The following is a 20,569-nucleotide window of genomic DNA, read 5'->3' as shown; positions in this document are numbered from 1 at the left end:
CGACTCTTGTCCTCCTGTCGACTGTTCCCTCCACTGAATAGGCGTCCCGGTCCTTTATAGGCCGTGATCGCTTGCCTACATTTCATACTTCAACCTTGTGTGCCCCAATGTCTTCTCCGTCTGTAAAATTCCCAGAGCAGCTAACTACCGTTTGGAAAGACTGCAGTGAGACTGGCAAATATCTAAGACGTAGGGAAACTTGACCGACAAAAAAATTGTGTGTCTGTCGAGAAGAATATTTGTCAAGGTCACTGAAGTTCAGAAATAAAGGAGAACTCAATCCTGAAAAAGGTGTTTTGTGGAGTTATTAGGGTCCAGCATTCTGGGTTTGTTGACGCCGAACTCAACCAAGTATAGTTGATGAAGTATTTTCAAGCCTGAATAAATATGCAAGTCAAGTGAAGTGAATTGTATTTATATAGCACTTTTCTCTCGTGACTCGAAGCACTATACATAGTGAAACCCAATATCTAAGTTACATTTAAACCGGTAAAGTTTGTTAAGTCAATCAATCGATCAATCAATGTTTACTTATATAGCCCTAAATCACGAGAGTCTCAAAGGGCTGCGCAAGCCACAACGACATCCTCGGTTCAGATCCCGCATCAGGGCAAAGAAAAACTCAACTCAATGGGACTGGTGCAATGAACGTCGAGTGGATCTAGCATAATATTGTGAGAGTCCAGTCCATAGTGGATCTAGCATAATAGTGTGAGAGTCCAGTCCATAGTGGATCTAACATAATAGTGATAGTCCAGTCCATAGTGGATCTAACATAATAGTGTGAGAGTCCAGTCCATAGTGGATCTAACATAATAGTGAGAGTCCAGTCCATAGTGGATCTAACATAATAGTGAGAGTCCAGTCCATAGTGGATCTAACATAATAGTGAGAGTCCATTCCATAGTGGATCTAACATAATAGTGAGAGTCCAGTCCAAGGTGGATCTAACATAATAGTGAGAGTCCAGTCCATAGTGGATCTTACATAATAGTGAGAGTCCAGTCCATAGTGGATCTAACATAATAGTGAGAGTCTAGTCCATAGTGGATCTAACATAAGAGTGAGAGTCCAGTCCATAGTGGATCTAACATAAGAGTGATAGTCCAGTCCATAGTGGATCCAACATAATAGTGAGAGTCCATTCCATAGTAGATCTAACATAATATTGTGAGAGTCCAGTCCATAGTGGATCTTACATAGTAATGAGAGTCCAGTCCATAGTGATCTAACATAATACTGTGAAAGTCCAGTCCAGAGTTGATTTAGTTAATCGTGTGAGAGTCCAGTCCATAGTGGATCTAACATAATAGTGAGAGTCCAGTCCAGAGTGGATCTTACATAATAGTGAGAGTCCAGTCCATAGTGGATCTAACATAATAGTGTGAGAGTCCAGTCCATAGTGGATCTAACATAATAGTGAGAGTCCAGTCCATAGTGGATCTAACATAATAGTGAGAGTCCAGTCCATAGTGGATCTTACATAATAGTGAGAGTCCAGTCCATAGTGGATCTAACATAATAGTGAGAGTCCAGTCCATAGTGGATCTAACATAATAGTGAGAGTCCATTCCATAGTGGATCTAACATAATAGTGAGAGTCCAGTCCATAGTGGATCTAACATAATAGTGAGAGTCCAGTCCATAGTGGATCTTACATAATAGTGAGAGTCCAGTCCATAGTGGATCTAACATAATAGTGAGAGTCTAGTCCATAGTGGATCTAACATAAGAGTGAGAGTCCAGTCCATAGTGGATCTAACATAAGAGTGATAGTCCATTCCATAGTAGATCTAACATAATATTGTGAGAGTCCAGTCCATAGTGGATCTTACATAGTAATGAGAGTCCAGTCCATAGTGATCTAACATAATACTGTGAAAGTCCAGTCCATAGTGGATCTAACATAATAGTGTGAGAGTCCAGTCCAGAGTTGATTTAGTTAATCGTGTGAGAGTCCAGTCCATAGTGGATCTAACATAATAGTGAGAGTCCAGTCCATAGTGGATCTAACATAATAGTGAGAGTCCAGTCCAGAGTGGATCTAACATAATAGTGAGAGTCCAGTCCATAGTGGATCAAACATAATAGTGAGAGTCCAGTCCATAGTGGATCTAACATAATAGTGTGAGAGTCCAGTCCATAGTGGATCTAACATAATAGTGAGAGTACAGTCCATAGTGGATCTAACATAATAGTGAAAGTCCAGTCCATAGTGGATCTAACATAATAGTGAGAGTCCAGTCCATAGTGGAGCCAGCAGGAGACCATCCCGATGTCACTAACAAATGCATAGGCACCTCAGGTCCCAAATTTGGACAGCCAGCGCTTTATCTGTGGACCCCGAACCTCTGCCCCACCCAGAGCAGAGCAGAAAAGAAGCGGCAGATCAACTGGTCTAAAAAGGAGGTCTATTTAAAGGCTAGAGTATACAAATGAGTTTTAAGATGGGACTTAAATGCTTCTACTGAGGTAGCATCTCGAATTTTTACCGGGAGGGCATTCCAGAGTACTGGAGCCCCATTAAAAAACGCTCTATAGCCCGCAGACTTGTTTTGGGCTCTGGGAATCACTAATAAGCCAGAGTTCCTTGCCGGGACATATAGTACAATAATATTAGCACGATAGAAAGTGGTATGCTCCTTCATTGTTGTGTAAATATGTTTTTGCAAACCAATGTTGCCACAGTTACTTTGAAAAAGTAATCTGATTACTGGTTACTCCTTTAAAAAGTAAGCTCGTTACTTTCCGGATTACTGAATTTGAAGAGTAAGTTACATTGAAAGTTACTTTATTACAGTATTTTTACCTGATTAATAGGAAGGAATTTTAAAGGTGAAAAGGTTTGTGTTTAAAAATCCTAAAATAATTTTTTAGGTTCCATTTTATCTCTAAAATTGTCGTTCTGAAAATTATAAGAAGCAAAGTAAAAAAACTGAATGAATTTTTTTAAAGTGAAGTGAATTATATTTATATAGCGCTTTTCTCTAGTGACTCAAAGTGCTTTACATAGTGAAACCCAATATCTAAGTTACATTTAAAGAGCTTTCTGAGGGATCGCTTGTGCACGCCAGTTTTCCGAGACTCTGTATTTAGTTAGCGCAGGCAGCATGAAGCAGGGCTTTTATTGTGAAGATAGGAAATGTGCAGTCGGCCTTTAGAGTTTTGACGGAAGGGACGGCGTGAAAGTCTGTTGAAATAAAAAGTGTTTCTCGCCTTCCTCTCTGTCATTTTTTCATAATAATGAACTGGCAGCAGCCAGCGTCATCTCACAAGACCCTCGGGTGCCGTGAATGTCAATCAAGCAAGCTACGGAATTTGCCGCCAATGTTTTTCTTGTAAAGTGTATGGAAGCTGGATGAATTAGATGCCAAAAACCAACCACTTTCATGTGGTATTGTACAGAAAGGATACCTTTTTTTCTCCTCCATTTGAAAATGTGGGCGTTATCATCATTACTGTCTGATTCCAATCAATGCAAGTCATCAGAATCAGGTAATACACCAACTTATATTCTTGTCTTCGTGAAAGAAAGACATCTATATGTGTTACACATGCTTGTATTATCATTAAACACATTTAACTTGTTTACAAAAATGTCTCTTTCATAAATAAATAAATATAAATGATATATATAAATGAGGTAGATCCCCTCGAGTTGGTCAATTGAAAAGTAGCTCGCCTGCAGAAAAAGTGTGGGCACCCCTGGAGTAGAGCAATAGAGCCTATCCCTCCAGCTCGTCTTTGTCTGGTGATTTTCAACCCCCACCAGCCAATTTGTCCGAGATGTCGTACGAACAAGACGTGAAGAGCGGCGAGAAGCGAAAGGAGTTGAAGTCAGTAAAGTGGACAGGAGACATGTGTGAAATAAGTCAACCACAACCAGTAACAGGCATTCGCCATCAAGAAGAAGACAGAAAACAACATGCAATTTCAGGACCGGGGATGTACTTCGTATCGGTTCTCATTGTAGAATATTCAAACAAAAGACTGTATATTCCCAGCCAGTTTTAATGACTACATCGGAGATCTAACATCCTCATTAGGCAGGGATCAAAGTGAAATGCAGAGAGTAGTGGCATGGAACCACAGTGTGAAACTTGCAGGATTAACGCATGAGCGAAATGTTCTCTCGAGCAGAGAACATGTTTGAAGGCTCCCACATGTCTAACTGTCCACTGAGAACTCCGACATTGAAAAGTGCATCCTCCCCGAGGGAATTACAGTCCGTTTCTTGCCCTTAGTCCGCCATCAACTGTTTGTGTTGACGTTTTGTCTGAGCAATTAACAACCCTGACCTTGGACTAGAGCAGGGGTCGGGAACATTTTTGGCTGAGAGAGCCAAGAATCCGAATATTTTAAAATGTATTTCCGTAAGAGACATATATATTTTTTTCAACACTGAACACACCTAAACGCGTGCATTTTTAAGTAAGACCAACATTACTAGAGTATAAAAGGTCTCTTATTCTTTGTAATAACATTGATATTCTGAATTGTGGAGGAGGCGTGGCCTGAGGGCCTGCAGCGGCCCCAAAATCAGCGACAGGTGCGTAGACAACCCACCTGGGCCTTGTTATTTAATCACCTGTCGCTCTGTTATAAGCAGCAGCCAGGAGGAGAGACAGGGTTAGGGCTGGAGCCAGAGTGCGAGTGAGAACAAAAGACAAAAATACAATTGCTGGAAAGCAACTGAGAGACTTATTGAAAAATAAAAAAATATCGTAACCATCAAACAGGATTTCATGTCGGTGAATGGTGGTCTGAAGAACCCTCAGGAGGGCAAGCCCTAAAAAAAGAATAAAAAAATAAAGTGCGGTGGAAAAAGGATGGATGGATTCAAATGCATGAGCATGTTTAATATTTTGAACGTTATTTTTAACACTTTGGTTACAAGTGGAATTAGTCGTTACTTATTGTGTTAAGCCAGGGGTCGGGAACCTTTTTGGCTGAGAGAGCCCATCCATCCATCCATTTTCTACCACTTATTCCCTTTCGGGGTCGCTGGGGGCGCTGACGCCTATCTCAGCTACAATCGGGCGGAAGGCGGGGTACACCCTGGACAAGTCGCCACCGCATCGCAGGGCCATGAAAGCCAAATATTTAAAAATGTATTTCCGTAAGAGCCCTATAATATTTTTTTAACACTGAACACAACTAAACATGTCCATTTTTAAGTAAGACCAACATTTCTAGAGTACAATAAGTCTCTTATTCTTTGTAATAACATTGTTATTCTGAAGCGAATTGTGGAGGGGACGTGGCCTGCAGGCCTGCAGCGAAGCAGGGTGTGCCAGGAACGGCCTCGAAATCAGCGACAGGTGCGCAAAAGACCCACCTGGGCCTTTTTATTGAATCACCTGTCGCTCTGTTATAAGCAGCAGCCAGGAGGAAAAGACATGGTTGGAGCTGGAGCCAGAGTGCGAGCGAGAACAAAAGAGAAAAAGACAATTGCTGGAAAGCAACTGAGAGACTTATTGAAAAATAAAAAAATATCGTAACCCTGAAACAGGCTTTCATGTCAGTGAATTGTGGTCTGAAGAACCCTCGGGAGGGCAAGCCCTAAAAAAAAATAAAATAAATAAAGTGCGGTAGAAAAACGATGGATGGATTCAAATGCATGAGCATGTTTAATATTTTGAACGTTATTTTTAACACTTTGGTTACAAGTGGAATTAGTCGTTACTTATTGTGTTAAGCAGTGTTAGCTCAGATTTATCCGAGAGCCAGATGCAGTCATCAAAAGAGCCACATCTGGTTCTAGAGCCATAGGTTCCCTACCCCTGGGCTAGAGTATACAAATGAGTTTTAAGGTGAGACTTAAATGCTTCTACTGAGGTGGCATCTCCAACTGTTACCGGGAGGGCATTCCAGAGTACTGGAGCCTGAACGGAAAACGCTCTATAGCCCGCAGACTTTTTTGGGGCTTTGGGAATCACTAATAAGCCGGAGTCTTCTGAACACAGATTTCTTGCCGGGACATGTGGTACAATACAATCGGCAAGATATTTGTGGCTTTTACAAACACACACACACACACACGCACAAGGCATACTTGGTCAACAACCATACAGGTCACACTGAGGGTGGCCGTATAAACAACTTTAACACCATTACAAATATGCGCCATACTTTGAACCCACACCAAACAAGAATGACAAACACATTTTGGGTGAACATCCGCACCGTAACACAACAGAACAAATACCCAGAACCCCTAGCAGCACTAACTCTTCCGGGAACCTTCCGGCAAACTGACCAATAATTAACGTTTCATTCATGCATGTTCTCTTGCTACTTTAAGGCTTGAATGTTTGGTTCATTCATTATTATTTTATTTTCAAATGTATTATTAGCCTGTGGAAAAAAAATGATATTTACCTCAGAAGTGTGACGCTTGTGTGGCATTGTAATGCCGGATTGGTTCTTCCGGGGATGCGTCGAAGCGATGAACACAACAAGGTAAGTTATAAATGGATTTATTAAATAATAAAAGGCTAGGAACAAAAACACTGCTGTAAAGAGAAGGCAAACCAAAAACAGAAAAACAATTCCTCAGCATGTGAGCTGGAATAAACAAATGGCTTAGCGTAAAAGCTAGCGAGAATATACATACAAAGATGAAGGTCGAGAGTCGTCACTGTTGCGCGTGGGCAAATTAGGATCCGAGACTGAACAAAGAAAAGAGGAAAGCTTATATAGGGAGAAATCAAGGAGAACCAGGTGTGTAGAAAACGAGGAGCAGGTGAAATCAATGTGTAACCATGGTAACGGACTAAACAGGAAGTAAGTGGGTCAGAAGAGAATGAAACAAAGATGGAAAAATAAACATGTGAAGATCTGAGTCACAGATCGCAACAGTATTCCCCCCCCCAAAAAGACAGATTCCAGATGTCTCAAAGAAAACAAAAACAAATAAGAAACAACTTGAACCCCCTCCCCAAAAACAGAGTCCACAAACGAAGGGAGGGCGGAGGGAGGCCACGGTGGAGGGTCGCCAAGTCGTGTGTCCCCGAATCCACCGAGGACAAGTCAAGTGGCGGCGGCGGATGGAACGCCGCTGCCGAAAAAGTTTTGGCGGGCGACCTCGAAAAGGCCACATTAGTGGCCGCATCGCAGGATGAGGTGCCCGGCGAGGCGGACGACCCGGGCACGGCCACATCCGTGGCCGACATGGAGGAGGGAGTGTCTGGCGAGGAGGATGACCTCGCAGAGGCCACGCCCGTGATCGACGTGGTGGACGACGCCTCAGCACCGAAATCCCAGCAGGCTTGGAAGCAGCAGACGAGGGTGCGGGGACTGCAGCCAAAGCAGGCCCGAGTGCAGCTGGCGAGGATGATGCGGGTGCTGCAGCCGAAGAAGGCGTCGGAGGCGGCCTGGGAGCCGCAGGAGTCGTCGGAGGCGGCCTGGGAGCCGCAGGAGTCGTCGGAGGCGGCCTGGGAGCCGCAGGAGTCGTCGGAGGCGGCCTGGGAGCCGCAGGAGTCGTCGGAGGCGGCCTGGGAGCCGCAGGAGTCGTCGGAGGCGGCCTGGGAGCCGCAGGAGTCGTGACTGGTGTGAGCTCCAGCCTCATCGTCGGCGCCGGTGTGGGCTCCAGCTTCTTCGTCGGCAGTGCTTGGCGGCGTGGAGCTGGTACCGGCGCTTGTCGAGGAGCTGGCACTGGAGTGGGCTCCAGCCCTGTCGACATAGGTGAAGGTTCCAGCCCCGTCGTCGACGCTGGTGTGGGCTCCAGCCCCGTCGTCGACGCTGGTGTGGGCTCCAGCCCCGTCGTCGGCGGTGCTTGGCGGCGCGGAGCTGGTACCGGCGCTTGGCGGCGTGGAGCTGGTACTGGAGTAGGCTCCAGCTCTGGAGCTGGTACTGGAGTGGGCTCTAGGCTAAAGTCTGTAACTGGTATGAGAACCAGTTCTGGGTCGGAGGCTGGTGTGAGAACCAGGTGGGAGTCTAGTGCTGGCTTGAGAACCAGGCTAGAAACATCAGTTTCTGGTGCGAGAACCAGACTACAGTTAAGTGCTGGTGTGAGAACCAAACTGGGAGAAATGCAGAACACCGGTGGTGGAGGATGTGCTTGAGGTAATGACCTCGCGAGTCTGAACACCGGTGGAGGAGGTCTACTTGGTCGTTGTGATTTGACCGGGGGAAACACAGGTGGAGGAGGTCTACAAGGCCGTTGAGACTTGGCCGGGGGAAACACAGGTGGAGGAGGTCTACGAGGAAGAGCTAAGCGGAATACAGGTGGCGGCGGCCTAGGAGGAGCTAGCGGTTTAACGGGCCGAAAAACAGGTAAGGGTGGCCTCATAGGAGGTTGCGGTTTGACAGTTTTAAGAAATGGTAGCGTCTGCGCTACCTCCGCAACACAGCTATAGGCCATAGCCCCCCCCTCCAGACGGGAATCCCAGACCCGTTCCCTGTGGTCAGGGACTGACCATAAGGGAGGGTGGTGGGAGGTTTGGAGGCGGGCAGACTCCTCCCCTCTAACTTGTACACAATTATTAGAAGGCGAAAAAACACTATACTTGGGCGGTGAAAGAGGTTTAAATGGTGGGGTAGAAGAAAAACTAGGTGACTGAGGTTGACTAGAATAATGAGAAAAAATATCCTGATAATTACGTATTTTATCATAAATGTTATTGGTATTCGAAAAAGGTTGGGAATGAAAAGTACTGTCCACAATATAAAAATCTTCTGAAAAAATGTCAACAACAGGGGGCGGTGTTGCGTCACCGGTGGGCGTACCCCAAATGTCGTGACTGCTAGAGTCAGGGGAAAAAAAACAAGCTGGATTACCGGTAGTGGAAGGTGAATCCTGGTCGGGGTGAATTTTGCTGTGTTCGTAGGAAGGATGAAGTGGTGCTGGATAATTACTGCCGTGCGGGGGACCTCTCCACTGGACCCCCCGCCTCTTCGGGGCAGCGCGAACGGCTTCGGAGGGGACTTCAGGCCCACAGTCAAGTCTTTCCTGCTCCCAAGCCACGAGCTCCAACCACAAACCCAAGTCGAAGGGTTCCTCCCGTGGTTTCGACGCGGAAAAACATTTTGATGCTCGGATCCTACTGTGACGCTTGTGTGGCATTGTAATGCCGGATTGGTTCTTCCGGGGATGCGTCGAAGCGATGAACACAACAAGGTAAGTTATAAATGGATTTATTAAATAATAAAAGGCTAGGAACAAAAACACTGCTGTAAAGAGAAGGCAAACCAAAAACAGAAAAACAATTCCTCAGCATGTGAGCTGGAATAAACAAATGGCTTAGCGTAAAAGCTAGCGAGAATATACATACAAAGATGAAGGTCGAGAGTCGTCACTGTTGCGCGTGGGCAAATTAGGATCCGAGACTGAACAAAGAAAAGAGGAAAGCTTATATAGGGAGAAATCAAGGAGAACCAGGTGTGTAGAAAACGAGGAGCAGGTGAAATCAATGTGTAACCATGGTAACGGACTAAACAGGAAGTAAGTGGGTCAGAAGAGAATGAAACAAAGATGGAAAAATAAACATGTGAAGATCTGAGTCACAGATCGCAACAAGAAGATTACAAATAAAAAAAAGGCATAGCATTTTTATTCAAATGTTATTTGATATTTTTTTAATTATTATTATTAATATTTGAAACTTGATTTTGCATGTCACTTAAGTTATATAAGCCTTGCTTGTTCAATATTTAAAGCAAAACTTGTTTGGGTCCCTATTAAAAGGTTCATTTGTTCAACCTTGGCCCGCGGCTTTGTTCCGTTTAAAATTTTGGCCCACTCTGTATTTGAGTTTGAAACTTTCATTATAACACTTATAAAAATATTTTTATTGTTTGCAACTCCTGACAGATTTTTATTTATTTTTTTGTATTTTTGGTCCAATATGGCTCTTTCAACATTTTGGGTTGCCCACACATGCCCTACATTGCGAAGATATTTATAAAACAATATTGCCTTCCTTCAAACTTCCCCCAAATAAGCCATTTGGAATTTGTCCAATTTGTGGTATTTTTTTCCCAAGTTTGACGTCAGCAAATATCTCTATTAACCCTTGTGGAATATTGTTGTTTCTCAGCCAGAGTTTATGGCTGAGTAACACACACACACACACACACACACACACACACACACACACACACACACACACACACACACACACACACACACACACACACACAGCAGGCCTACACAGGAGGAGGACAGAGTTCAGGTACACAGAACATCAGAGGGTCAAATGTGCGAGAAAATGAGAGCAGACAGTTGACAAACAATGTTGCAACCTTGTGTGGGATCCGCAGAAACTGGCAGATAGATTTTCCGTGCAACGTTCATATTGTTGTTACTCAACCAGCGTTTGTGGGTCTGTTGGACCCGTTGCATTTTGTGGCTTTTAATACCTCAAAATCAAACAGTTTTATGTTGAAATATTGAACAAATGTATATTGGGATAAGGTAGACATCTGTTCAGTATTTTACATCATTATTCAGTATTTTGCAACATTGTTTGTCAACACTGTCTGCTCTCATTTTCTCGCACATTTGACCCTCGGATGTTCTGTGTACTTACCCTCCACAACCTGTAGAAAGGGTGGTCCCCACAAGTGATGATCAAAAACTTGGTCCCCATTTCGAATGATAACTAGTGTGTGTGTGTGTGTGTGTGTGGTACACAAAATATCAATTTCCACACTTCTATTAGCACTGAGTCCAGTGAACCTGGACATCTTATATGTAATAGAAATGTGTAGTGGGGGGTGTATGGTGTGTGGTCATTAAATATGTATTCTGATATATGTTTTACACAGAAAATGAGCCAAAACAATGAGTCTGAGTTTGAAAAATTAATTAATTGTATCATTTTTCTTTTAATAAACAATGAAAACGGTTCCCACAGACCCGAAAACCACACAAGAGCTTTGCGCGAGTCTGCCGTTATAGTCCGACATTGTCGTCAATACAATCCTTCTTTTTCTATATCCTTTTGTTGTGGGGCAGACTGGCTCATACATGAAGATGGTCCGTAAAACATAATCGATGCAACATTTGAACCTAAAGAACCACCATTGCATGCTATGTAGACCACAAGGAAATCAGAAGATCCTGTTAAGTTGCACGCTGGATCATACGAATTAATATGTTCATTAGGATAATCAGTATACTGGAGCATAAAGAGTAGTGGAACATTTCTTAATACATGTTTAAAATGATGCAGTTAATATATGTGCATAAACAACATCAAATCAAAATGTGCAGTGCAAGTGAGGGGGGTTCTACGTTAGACTGCTACATCAGCAGTAGTATGTAAAAAGCATTGATATTCCAAATGTATTCGTTGCCTGGCTTGAATACAAATACGCGTCAATGTATTCCAAGTATAGTCGTTGTTGAAAATGACATACTGTACTTAAAACTCTAACAGCGCAGCTATTTCCTTCCTGTCTGTAATTTTGGCCAAGCAGTCATTGTCACTGGGAGATTGAACAACTGTCATTTGATAATAAAATGGAAAAAGCAACAACAAGATCTAATGATTAATAATGCATGAAGTGAGTTTAAATGTAAATGCTTCTTTCTAAACAGATATCAAACATGCGGAGAAAGATCCCACATTAGCACAAAATTGTACCCCGCCTACCGCCCGAATGCAGCTGAGATAGGCTCCAGCACCCCCCTGCTAGGGCTGGGCGATATATCGATATATACGATAAATCGCGGGTTTGTCTCTGTGCGATATAGAAAATGACTACATCGTAATATTCCAGTATACGTTCTCACACAGTTGCTTTTAGCTTCGGGCGTTACACTTCAGGCTCTTCTCACACTTTGTTGTCTCTCCTTCTCACAGACAGCAAGGGCACAAACTTACAAACGTCACATATTGTCACCTCATACGTCACATACTGTCACCTCATACGTCACATACTGTCACCTCATACGTCACATACTGTCACCTCATACGTCACATATTGTCACCTCATACGTCACATACTGTCACCTCATACGTCACATACTGTCACCTCATACGTCACATACTGTCACCTCATACGTCACATACTGTCACCTCATACGTCACATACTGTCACCTCATACGTCACATACTGTCACCTCATACGTCACATACTGTCACCTCATACGTCACATACTGTCACCTCATACGTCACATATTGTCACCTCATACGTCACATACTGTCACCTCATACGTCACATACTGTCACCTCATACGTCACATACTGTCACCTCATACGTCACATACTGTCACCTCATACGTCACATACTGTCACCTCATACGTCACATACTGTCACCTCATACGTCACATATTGTCACCTCATACGTCACATACTGTCACCTCATACGTCACATACTGTCACCTCATACGTCACATACTGTCACCTCATACGTCACATACTGTCACCTCATACGTCACATACTGTCACCTCATACGTCACATACTGTCACCTCATACGTCACATACTGTCACCTCATACGTCACATACTGTCACCTCATACGTCACATACTGTCACCTCATACGTCACATACTGTCACCTCATACGTCACATACTGTCACCTCATATGTCACATACTGTCACCTCACACGTCACATACTGTCACCTCATATGTCACATACTGTCACCTCATACGTCACATATTGTCACCTCATACGTCACATATTGTCACCTCATACGTCACATACTGTCACCTCATACGTCACATATTGTCACCTCATACGTCACATATTGTCACCTCATACGTCACATATTGTCACCTCATACGTCACATATTGTCACCTCATACGTCACATACTGTCACCTCATACGTCACATACTGTCACCTCATACGTCACATACTGTCACCTCACACGTCACATACTGTCACCTCATACGTCACATACTGTCACCTCATACGTCACATACTGTCACCTCATACGTCACATATTGTCACCTCATACGTCACATACTGTCACCTCATACGTCACATATTGTCACCTCATACGTCACATATTGTCACCTCATACGTCACATACTGTCACCTCATACGTCACATACTGTCACCTCATACGTCACATACTGTCACCTCATACGTCACATACTGTCACCTCATACGTCACATACTGTCACCTCATACGTCACATATTGTCACCTCATACGTCACATACTGTCACCTCATACGTCACATACTGTCACCTCATACGTCACATACTGTCACCTCATATGTCACATACTGTCACCTCATACGTCACATACTGTCACCTCACACGTCACATACTGTCACCTCATACGTCACATACTGTCACCTCATACGTCACATACTGTCACCTCATACGTCACATACTGTCACCTCATACGTCACATACTGTCACCTCATACGTCACATACTGTCACCTCATACGTCACATATTGTCACCTCATACGTCACATACTGTCACCTCATACGTCACATACTGTCACCTCATATGTCACATACTGTCACCTCATATGTCACATACTGTCACCTCGTACGTCACATACTGTCACCTCACACGTCACATACTGTCACCTCATACGTCACATACTGTCACCTCATACGTCACATACCGTCACCTCATACGTCACATACTGTCACCTCATACGTCACATACTGTCACCTCATACGTCACATACTGTCACCTCACACGTCACATACTGTCACCTCACACGTCACATACTGTCACCTCATATGTCACATACTGTCACCTCATATGTCACATACTGTCACCTCGTACGTCACATACTGTCACCTCACACGTCACATACTGTCACCTCATACGTCACATACTGTCACCTCACACGTCACATACTGTCACCTCATACGTCACATATTGTCACTTCATACGTTACATATTGTCACCTCATACGTCACATACTGTCACCTCATACGTCACATACCGTCACCTCATACGTCACATACTGTCACCTCATACGTCACATACTGTCACCTCATACGTCACATACTATCACCTCATACGTCACATACTGTCACCTCATACGTCACATACTGTCACCTCATACGTCACATACTGTCACCTCATACGTCACATACTGTCACCTCATACGTCACATACTGTCACCTCATACGTCATATACTGTCACCTCATACGTCACATACTGTCACCTCATACGTCACATACTGTCACCTCATACGTCACATACTGTCACCTCATACGTCACATACTGTCACCTCATACGTCACATATTGTCACCTCATACGTCACCTCATACGTCACATACTGTCACCTCATACGTCACATATTGTCACCTCATACGTCACATACTGTCACCTCATATGTCACATATTGTCACCTCATACGTCACATACTGTCACCTCATACGTCACATACTGTCACCTAATACGTCACATACTGTCACCTCATACGTCACATACTGTCACCTCATACGTCACATACTGTCACCTCATACGTCACATATTGTCACCTCATACGTCACATACTGTCACCTCATACGTCACATACTGTCACCTCATACGTCACATACTGTCACCTCATACGTCACATATTGTCACCTCATACGTCACATATTGTCACCTCATACGTCACATATTGTCACCTCATACGTCACATACTGTCACCTCATACGTCACATACTGTCACCTCATACGTCACATATTGTCACCTCATACGTCACATACTGTCACCTCATACGTCACATACTGTCACCTCATACGTCACATACTGTCACCTCATACGTCACATATTGTCACCTCATACGTCACATACTGTCACCTCATACGTCACATATTGTCACCTCATACGTCACATACTGTCACCTCATACGTCACATATTGTCACCTCATACGTCACATACTGTCACCTCATACGTCACATATTGTCACCTCATACGTCACATACTGTCACCTCATACGTCACATATTGTCACCTCATACGTCACATATTGTCACCTCATACGTCACATATTGTCACCTCATACGTCACATATTGTCACCTCATACGTCACATACTGTCACCTCATACGTCACATACTGTCACCTCATACGTCACATACTGTCACCTCATACGTCACATACTGTCACCTCATACGTCACATATTGTCACCTCATACGTCACATACTGTCACCTCATACGTCACATATTGTCACCTCATACGTCACATACTGTCACCTCATACGTCACATACTGTCACCTCATACGTCACATACTGTCACCTCATACGTCACATACTGTCACCTCATACGTCACATACTGTCACCTCATACGTCACATACTGTCACCTCATACGTCACATACTGTCACCTCATACGTCACATATTGTCACCTCATACGTCACATACTGTCACCTCATACGTCACATATTGTCACCTCATACGTCACATACTGTCACCTCATACGTCACATACTGTCACCTCATACATCACATACTGTCACCTCATACATCACATACTGTCACCTCATACGTCACATACTGTCACCTCATACGTCACATACTGTCACCTCATACGTCACATACTGTCACCTCATACGTCACATATTGTCACCTCATACGTCACATACTGTCACCTCATACGTCACATACTGTCACCTCATACGTCACATACTGTCACCTCATACGTCACATACTGTCACCTCATACGTCACATACTGTCACCTCATACGTCACATACGTACACGCCCTCGCCCAGCAGAGAGGCAGCAGACTGGGTAACGTTAGCTGTGATGCTAACGTAGCCGTACCAGTGGTAATACGAGAGAAAGAAGGTGCGGATCTGGTAACAAATGAAGGAAGACTTCCATCCATCCATCTTCTTCCGCTTATCCGAGGTCGGGTCGCGGGGGCAACAGCCTAAGCAGGGAAGCCCAGACTTCACTCTCCCCAGCCACTTCGTCTAGCTCTTCCCGGGGGATCCCGAGGCGTTCCCAGGCCAGCCGGGAGACATAGTCTTCCCAACGTGTCCTGGGTCTACCCCGTGCCCTAAACACCTCCCTACGGAGGCGTTCTGGTGGCATCCTGACCAGATGCCCGAACCACCTCATCTGGCTCCTCTCCATGTGGAGGAGCAGCGGCTTTACTTTGAGTTCCTCCCGGATGGCAGAGCTTCTCACCCTATCTCTAAGGGAGAGAACCGCCACACGGCGGAGGAAACTCATTTCGGCCGCTTGTACCCGTGATCTTATCCTTTCGGTCACGACCCAAAGCTCATGACCATAGGTGAGGATGGGAACGTAGATCGACCGGTAAATTGAGAGCTTTGCCTTCCGGCTCAGCTCCTTTCACCACAACGGATCGGTACAACGTCCGCATTACTGAAGACGCCGCACCTCTCACGATCCACTCTTCCCTCACTCGTGAACAAGACTCCTAGGTACTTGAACTCCTCCACTTGGGGCAGGGTCTCCTCCCCAACCCGGAGATGGCACTCCAGCCTTTTCCGGGCGAGAACCATGGACTCGGACTTGGAGGTGCTGATTCTCATTCCGGTCGCTTCACACTCGGCTGCAAACTGATCAATAAAAACAGCAGGGGGTCCATTGTCTGGCGGTGGTTCAGGTTCAAGTGGGAATATGTCGAACAGACAACCGTAATTTGTCAAGTGTTGCTATAAAAAGTAGCATTACTGCTAATATGTAGCATCATTTGAAAAGTCACTCGCTAAAGAATGAAGAGACTTTAATAACGTCTGTAGTAACCTACCACATAATACTATTTGATTTCCTATTATGCAGCTCATTTTTATTTGACACTTAAAATGTCTCTGACTGTCTTGCACTTTCTGTTTTGGAAATGACATGAATGTTTGTGCCACTGCTTAATAACTGTTTAATAAATACACTTTTGGTCAAGTGACTCAGTTGTGATTTCTCTCTCTGCATGAAAGTTTAAAAGTAGCATATATGAATGAATGCAGTATGAATAACAATGTTTTAATGTAGAAACATAGAACCATAATACTGCTGTGATTATATGTGTCAAGTGTTCATTCAAGGCTAAGGCAAAATATCGTAATATATATCGTATAGCGCGATATGGCCTAAAAACATCGAGATATTAAAAAAAGGCCATAACGCCCAGTCTTACCCCCCCGCCACCCCAAAAAGGACAAGCGGGAGAAAATGCATGGATGTATGAGCATTATATTGCAGTGTCTCCTTTGGCTGAACAGGGATTGTTTTGCATTTTCATTCTTCCCTGTTTTGCATTACACCAAAAATGATTTGTTGTCAGTCATGTTTGCAGCTATCTGGAGTTACAGTTCTGTTTCTATAAAGTCAGAATCACAATCTGGAAAATGGGATTCAAGCAAGATTTATCATGATCTGTGATTCTTCATGCCGCTTTACCTTCAATGACAGCAAAAACAACATCTGCAGAATGCAACACTTCTTATAGAACAGCTCATCATTAATTTCCTATTTGTCGATGCTCGGAATCATGGAAAAGTTTGGGAGTATTTCCCCTCTGACTTACGCTGAGAACTGTGGGACCGATGCCCAGCCTCAATCCAAAGTCTGATTCACATGCACACATTTCAAATCTTAAATTAAAACACAGTTTATTGGGCCGTGAGAGAAAGATAAAAGTTTTGGCAGAACATGCAAACTGCACACTTTAAGCCAATATCAACTGTTTGTCCAACTAAATCAGGTACATTTAAAATCATAGAGCAAACAACTGGATCTCAGCAGAGATAAGGTTTCACAACCAACTGTTTAAAAACAAGACTAACTCTGTAATCAAAAAAATATGTTAGAAATAATTGATAAACACCCTCGATTCCAAAACAAACATCTGACCTGTGACTCTATCAAGACTTCTATCAAAGCAAAGTAAATAATTACCTCATATGGTCTTGCTGTGGAGTGAATTGTGTTTAGGAGAAGTGGCGGCGGTCATACCTCGCATTCTCGGGAGCCTGAGATGGTGTAAGTGCAGGTTCCGGTGCCGTTGACCAGCACATCCATGGCCTCGGAGTTGTTGGGTTTATAGTCCACATAGTACTCCTGCAAGGGAGAGCTCAAGGTGCGTTCTGTTTCCCTTGACTTCTTGCGGCGCTTGCGAGCCGCCGATGAATTCTCCTGCAATTGCTTGACGCTACTAGGATAGCGCTTCCATGACACGTAGATTACCAACAGGATCATAGCTACGGAAAGGAAAAGGGCAACACTTCCAGCAACGATCTTGTGGAAGGACACAGGCTCCATGTCTTGATCTGGGGGAAGTGCCACACTTTGGGTAACAGCTGATGACGTTGGGCCCCTAATAGATCCTTCTGTTTTCTTTCCAGAACCAGTGGGGAATACCAAAATGGATGGGTGATTTCCCGGCTGCTGTACAACACTGTATGGAGTTGCAGGAATGCTAGCTGTGAGCATCGTCGCTGGGTTTGATTGACAAACACCAAAGGCTTCAACAGCGTCCATCACTTTTTCACCTTGGGCTCTCTTTGGAGAGGCACAAATCATTGTAGTCTCCTTTGCACCCCGGAATTTTCTTAGCCAAGATACAAGAGGACAAATGGCTGGGCCGCAGTCCCAAACATTTCCCGCCAGACTGATTGTAGTGACAGAGATCCAGGCATCCACTGTCTCCTTGGATACATTGGTCAACTTGTTGGAGTCCAAATTTAGGGTTTGCAGGTTGGGTAAATACTGGTAAATCACAGCATCTAGCTCTGACAGATCATTCCCAGACAAATCGAGCTTTTGGATAGAGCCCCAAATCCAGGTCAGGCCTTGACTCATTGAGCGAATGCGATTCCACTGAAGGTAAAGTGCCCGCAGATTGTACAGGCGAGGAAAATGGGAAAAATTTATCTTTGAGAACTGGTTATGTTCCAGATGCAGCTCTGTGAGTTTGACTAAACCTGAAAGTGCGTTCCGGGTGATACTGCGCAAACGGTTGTAACCCAGATCCAGAAACTCAAGATTTCTGCAATCTTGGAAGAGACGTAACGGCAGGATCTTTAGTGAATTTGAACGTACGTGGAGGCTGAGTAGCTTCCGAAGGCCTTGAAACTGCCCGGGCTGCAAAGCCTCCAGTTTGTTGTATGACAGGTCCAGATTACGCAAATTGGGTACAGGATGGAACGTGGTGTTGTGAAGAGATGTGATTTTGTTGGAGCTCAAGATGAGTTCTTTGAGCCTGCGAACTCCCTGGAAGGCCATCCCATCCACAGATGTGATGTAATTGTGGTCCAAATAAAGCCAGATGAGGTGGTTAAGGCCGACAAACTGACCTGCTCGAAGGTTCATGATGCTGTTGTACCTTAACGATAGTCCTTCACATCCTCCTGAGAGGTTCTTGGGAACGTCACGGAATGCACTTGACTCACAGTACACGATTTTTCCATCGCAGCGACAGCTCTTTGGGCATTGGCGATCTGTTAGAGCCGGGCTTGCTGCAAGCCACACCTGCATCAGGAGTTGGACTACAAGCCAACGACGTTGTAGAGCACAGCCTGCATGGGGGGAAAAAAGAGTGAGATATAAAAGTGTTAAGCAGATCAGCTACAGCATGAAACATAACAGAGATCATCCATCCATCCATCCATCTTCTTCCGCTTATACGAGGTCGGGTCGCAGGGAAACCCAGACTTCCCTCTCCCCAGCCACTTCGTCTAGCTCTTCCCGGGGGATCCCGAGGCGTTCCCAGGCCAGCCGGGAGACATAGTCTTCCCAACGTGTCCTGGGTCTTCCCCGTGGCCTCCTACTGGTTGGACGTGCCCTAAACACCTCCCTAGGGAGGCGTTCGGGTGGCATCCTGACCAGATGCCCGAACCACCTCATCTGGCTCCTCTCCATGTGGAGGAGCAGCGGCTTTACTTTGAGTTCCTCCCGGATGGCAGAGCTTCTCAGCCTATCTCTAAGGGAGAGACCCGCCACACGGCGGAGGAAACTCATTTCGGTCGCTTGTACCCGTGATCTTATCCTTTCGGTCATGATCCAAAGCTCATGACCATAGGTGAGGATGGGAACGTAGATGGACCGGTAAATTGAGAGCTTTGCCTTCCGGCTCAGCTCCTTCTTCACCACAAAGATCATGTAAAATGTAATTTCCAATGAACAAGTACATACAGGCATCCTCAAGTAGTCATCTTTTTTCATGATGAAATGATTGATGTACAAAACCCAAAACCAGTGAAGTTTGCATGTTGTGTAAATGGTAAACAAAAACAGAATACCATGATATGCAAATCCGTTTCAACCTATATTCAATTGAATAGACTGCAAAGACAAGATAGTTAACGTTCGAACTGGTAAACGTTCTTATTTTTCGCAGATACAAGCTCATTTGGAATTAATGCCTGCAACATGTTTCGAAAAAGCTGGCAGAAGTGGCGAAACAGACTGAAAAAGTTGAGGAATGCTCATCAAAAACTTATTTGGAACATCCCACAGGTGAACAGGTTAATTGGGAACAGGTGGGTGCTATGATTGGTTATAGAAGCAGCTTCCACGAAATGTTCAGTCATTCACAAACAAGGATGGGGCGAGGGTCACCAGTTTCTGAAAAAATTGTCGAACAGTTTAAGAACAACATTTCTCAACGAGCTATTGCAAGGAATTTGGGGATTTCCCCATCTAAGGTCCGTAATATCATCAAAAGGTTCAGAGAAT

The 20,569-nt window shown here is 44.4% G+C and overlaps 1 protein-coding gene across 2 annotated transcripts in view; it reads right to left on the bottom strand.

Moving 5' to 3' along the window:
• Positions 1-20,569, bottom strand: part of LOC133536506 (leucine-rich repeat transmembrane neuronal protein 4) — a 268,946-nt gene that overhangs the window by 223,256 nt on the left and 25,121 nt on the right. For both annotated transcript variants that reach the window (XM_061877087.1, XM_061877088.1), the window contains exon 2: positions 17,849-19,410. In XM_061877087.1, coding sequence (XP_061733071.1) covers positions 17,849-19,410 — 1,562 coding nt within the window. The remainder of the gene's footprint in view (positions 1-17,848; positions 19,411-20,569) is intronic.

The sequence above is a fragment of the Nerophis ophidion genome, linkage group LG17, assembly GCF_033978795.1.
Source record: "Nerophis ophidion isolate RoL-2023_Sa linkage group LG17, RoL_Noph_v1.0, whole genome shotgun sequence".
NCBI classification, from domain to species: domain Eukaryota; kingdom Metazoa; phylum Chordata; class Actinopteri; order Syngnathiformes; family Syngnathidae; genus Nerophis; species Nerophis ophidion.
The sequence above is the reverse complement of the archived record's forward strand: the minus strand, read 5'-3'. Positions and strand labels throughout refer to the sequence as shown.